Source organism: Antrostomus carolinensis, unplaced genomic scaffold (genome assembly GCF_000700745.2).
Source record: "Antrostomus carolinensis isolate BGI_N321 unplaced genomic scaffold, ASM70074v2 scaffold2188, whole genome shotgun sequence".
Lineage (NCBI taxonomy): Eukaryota > Metazoa > Chordata > Aves > Caprimulgiformes > Caprimulgidae > Antrostomus > Antrostomus carolinensis.
This window is the reverse complement of record NW_010330739.1, coordinates 11,404-15,755: the sequence shown is the minus strand read 5'-3', so window position 1 is coordinate 15,755 and position 4,352 is coordinate 11,404. Positions and strand designations below refer to the sequence as shown.

General features: G+C 47.8%; 1 protein-coding gene across 1 annotated transcript; it reads right to left on the bottom strand.

Moving 5' to 3' along the window:
* Nucleotides 1-2,044: 2,044 nt before the first annotated feature.
* KCNA10 (potassium voltage-gated channel subfamily A member 10) lies at nucleotides 2,045-3,871 on the bottom strand. The gene has a single exon (XM_010172994.1). The coding sequence runs from the start codon at nucleotides 3,796-3,798 to the stop codon at nucleotides 2,248-2,250; it is 1,551 nt and encodes a 516-aa protein (XP_010171296.1). The 5' UTR covers nucleotides 3,799-3,871; the 3' UTR covers nucleotides 2,045-2,247.
* Nucleotides 3,872-4,352: the final 481 nt, after the last annotated feature.

The following is a 4,352-nucleotide window of genomic DNA, read 5'->3' as shown; positions in this document are numbered from 1 at the left end:
TGTCCCATTATATGATTCTTGGCTGGCCACCACCTCCCTTGGAGCAGCACAAAGCCAAGAACAAAAAGTTGAGTCTGAATAAACAATATTTTCTGCATGTCAGTCTTTGAAGCATCTATTTTATTTGAGAATAAAATTTACAAGTTAATAAGAATCAGGTTGTTCATCCTTCCATACAACCAACCAACCAACCATCCATCCACCCATCCATCCCAGGACCATTTTGATCCCTGTTTGCTAAGGGAGCAGGAGCAGTAAAGATGTGGAAGAAGCTTTCCCAGCCCCAAATCTTTTCACTGAGGTTTCTCATGGTGACTTCCCAAGGAATAAGCAACAAAAGTGCTTCAGTTTTGACAAGTTGTGAGTGAAGTTGAGGGAGGGGAGTGCTATAAAATGAAAATCAATTTAAAAGCTCAAACTTTCTGGAGGAAAAGGAGAAAGAACCTGCTATGAAATAAAAATAGTGATGTGGAAAAGCTTCTGGAGAGAATTGAGGGGTGAATGGAGAGGGATGGGGACGTCTCAGGGTGCTGCTCTCCAGTCATCCCCACAGCTGATGAGAACTTGAACAGGGTGGGAAGGAGATTAAATAACTCTTGCAGCTCCTCCTCTTGTCTGGGATGACAGTCTGGGAGTTGCAAGGGATGGGGTGAGGAAGAGGATGGTGCAGGGATGGGAAGAAATCAGGGAAAACTGAATAGGACATTTGTCACCAAGGGAAAAACCTGTCCTGAAGGAGCTGTGCTGGTCATGTCCCGGATTCATCTCCCTGGGGTGTGAAAGAGCTCATTGCAGAATAACAGTCCACAAAATGACCCCCCCAAACCAAAATAACAACCCCCCCAGACCAGAGCCAGCACAAATTCTGCAGCAGAGCCAGTGGGATGCAGGATTTCTGCCCCAGGGAAAATCCCACCACATCCAAACTCACATTTTCCATCAGACTAAGAATAAAAAATAATAATAATAAAAAAAAGATAAAATCCATCTTTCACGGCTCCTTTCTGAATGAAATCGCAAACCAGAGCTGCTGGCACGTTGCATAATGATGATGTCGAACCTTTAGGAGATGAGACATCAAGTGTAACAGATGTGGGATATAAAAGCGGATGTGTAGACACTGCATGAGAAACTGTGATTTTAATGGAGGCAGAAACATCAGAAAAAAAAAAAAAGCCAAGTGAAACAGTCGACGTCGGAACGAAATGTTTTCATCGGAAGAAAACCTGCTGGCATGAGAGAGAACGGCAAAATGAGCTGTTGCTGGTTTCTCCCATCAAAAACCACCGATGGAAATTTGCCTTTTCACAACGGGAAGCTGAGCTGTCGGGAAACATCAGTCCTGGGTCTCATTTGCAGCACCATAAGTGACAATAAAAGCTACAAGGTCACGGTGGCTCATCCCTGAAGGCGTTTGTACACCAAATAACCCCCGAGTCGAGCATTTATTGCAGGAGAAATCCCCCTTCCCTCTCTCAGAGCTCAATTTGCCATCAGAAATCCCAGTGGGTGTTGAACCACGGTGCCTTGGACCCTTCTTGGTGGCTCTGCCACCATAAACTGGTCACCATCCCTCTCCTCCTAATCCCCTCGCCTTGGTTCCATCCATCCTGCAGTGCCAACAAAATTAATTAGGCAGGCAGACCAAGGAACTCATCCAGCTAAAAATAGGACTTTTATTTAATTAATTAATTAGTTAATTAATTAATTTTTGCCAGCTTATTTTTCAGCCAGAGTAGTCCCTGGTCTGGGAATTGGGCAGACCCCCCCCCCCCAGATCCTAAGTCATGAGTAGGGAAGAACTATTACAAATGGATTAAGAAAAGCAGGAAGCAGAACCCACCTTCATCCCTGGACATCTGGGTGCCACCAAGCAAAGCATTTCACCTCATTTTGCCCTTTTTTTTTCCCCCCCCTCTGGTAAATGGGGGAAATCTCTGGATATGGGAAACTCCACTCTGAGGTCATGGACTGAGAAGAGAAATGTCAAGCAGATGAACATCAAATAATAAAAAAAAAGCACCCCAGACTGATGAGCAGGGCAGAGAGATAAGAAAGATGGTATTTATTTGAACAGCCACAGGAAATCAGAGATTGAAAAATGTCTTAGAAATTAAAAAATAAATAAAGCAGCAGCACATTTGGTTTAAAAAAGAAATAAATCAATAAATCGCAGCGTGCAGATGTTTTATACCTTCTCCAGCCAATCCCACCTGATGGTGCCCAGTCCCATCATGGCCTCGACCATCATTTTTTGGCCTTGTCTCGAGGGTAACCCCCATTGGTCTTATTGAGCGACTCCATGCTGCCGTTTCCCGTCACCACGCTGGTGAGCATTCGCTCCACCTCCCCGGGCAGAATTTGCTTCTCTTCGTTCTCTGTCTCCCTGTGGTAGAAATAGTTGAAGTTCGAGACGATGACGGGGACGGGCAGAGCAATGGTCAATACCCCTGCAATGGCACACAGAGTCCCTACGATCTTCCCACCTAAGGTGGTGGGACACATGTCTCCATAGCCAACGGTCGTCATGGTGACCACAGCCCACCAGAAGCCATCAGGGATGCTGGAGAAATGAGATTGTGGCTCATCCACTTCTGCAAAATAGACGGCGCTGGAGAAGAGGATGACACCGATGAAGAGGAAGAAGATGAGCAGACCCAGCTCCCGCATGCTGGCCTTGAGGGTCTGCCCCAGGATCTGCAGCCCCTTGGAGTGTCGGGAGAGCTTGAAGATACGGAAGACTCTGACCAGCCGGATGATCCGCAGGATGGCCAAGGACATGTTCTGCTGCCCGTTGAGTTCACTCTGCTGGATCAGCTCGGTGGTGAGCGTCACGAAGTAGGGGATGATGGACACAATGTCGATAATGTTCATGATGTTCCTGAAGAACTCGGTCTTGCTGGGGCACACGATGAACCGGACGAACAGTTCGAAGGAGAACCAGACGATGCAGGCAGTCTCTATGACGAAGAAAGGGTCTGTGAAGGTACTGTGGGCCAGCAAGGTATCTGTCAGGTTCTTAGAAAGCTCCTGGGTGGATTTAAACTCCCTTTCCTCTCTGAACTCCGGCAAGGTCTCCATGCAGAAGATGATGATGGAGATGACAATGACCAGGACAGAGACCAAAGCTACACCCCTGGCTGCACTGGAGCTTTCGGGGTACTCGAAGAGCAGCCAGAATTGCCTATGAAAGTCATTGGTTGGTAAGAGGGTCTCAGGGTCTTTTATGAACCCTTCATCCTCCCTGAACTGGTCCATGGCTTCATCACCCAGTTCGTAGAAGGTGATTTCATCAGCAAAGACATCGATGGGGACGTTGGCTGGACGCCGTATTTTCCCACCGGACTGGTAATAGTACAAGATCCCATCAAAACTGGGCCTGTTCCTATCGAAGAAATATTCATTCCTCATGGAGTCGAAGTAACGCATCCTCTTCTCTGGGTCCCCAAGCAAGGTCTCAGGGAACTGGTTGAGGGTCTTGAGCCGCGTCTCAAACCTCAGCCCAGCGATGTTGATGATGACTCGTTGATCCCCCTCATCCATGCCCACCCTCTCCCCAACCAGGTGCTCACTGAACTCAGCGGAGAACCTGGAGAAAATGGTCTCATTGTTGGCGTTTTCGCTGTTGATGAGGATTCTCAAGTTGGAGAGGAGGTTGGCGCAGCTGGGATGGCCTTTCCGCGACTGGCCGGCGGGGCTGAGGTCGTTTGAATAACAGGGATCCTCCACGATCTGATCAGCGTTGTCAAAACTGACTAGTGCCACCTCCATCTCCTTCCAACTGGACACGTCCATCATACACTAATCAGATTAGCAGCATAAATCCCCGGGTCGGATGCCGGCAGCTTGCGTCTTTCCCACGCTATGAGGATCTGCAAGTGAACGGACAGGGAGACAGAGCTGAATTGTGCATGTGGGTCGCTCGGCTCCACTGGAAAGAAGAAAACAAACCTGAGGTCAGCAAACCTGGTTTTGTTTTTTGTTTTTTAAAAAAATGGAAAATTAATTTCATTGACTGGCAAAAGCCTTATATTCCCAGCAAGTCATTCATCTCCAGATCCTGCAAGCCCTTTTGGCATGGCTTCATCATCATCATTAAACCTCCAAATACCATTTAGAGCACCCAAGGATAAAAGGTCAGGCAAGTAGCAGAGGATAAGGGTGAACCCAGTTGTCCCCACCCAGCCTTTCCCCAGTGATCCCAGCCCTGCAGAGCAAGAGGTCATTTCAGACATGTCTAGGTGTGGGTCCAGAGTTTGGAACAGGATTCAGTGATATTAAACATGGGTGTCCTGGTTAGCAGCAGCCCTTCCTCCACCTGGTAGAGGCATTGAGTCAAACACCACAAGGTC

What these genes read in the sequence shown, in the direction of transcription:
- KCNA10 (XM_010172994.1), bottom strand. Translation starts at nt 3,798, where the DNA reads ATGATGGACGTGTCCAGTTGGAAGGAGATGGAGGTGGCACTAGTCAGT.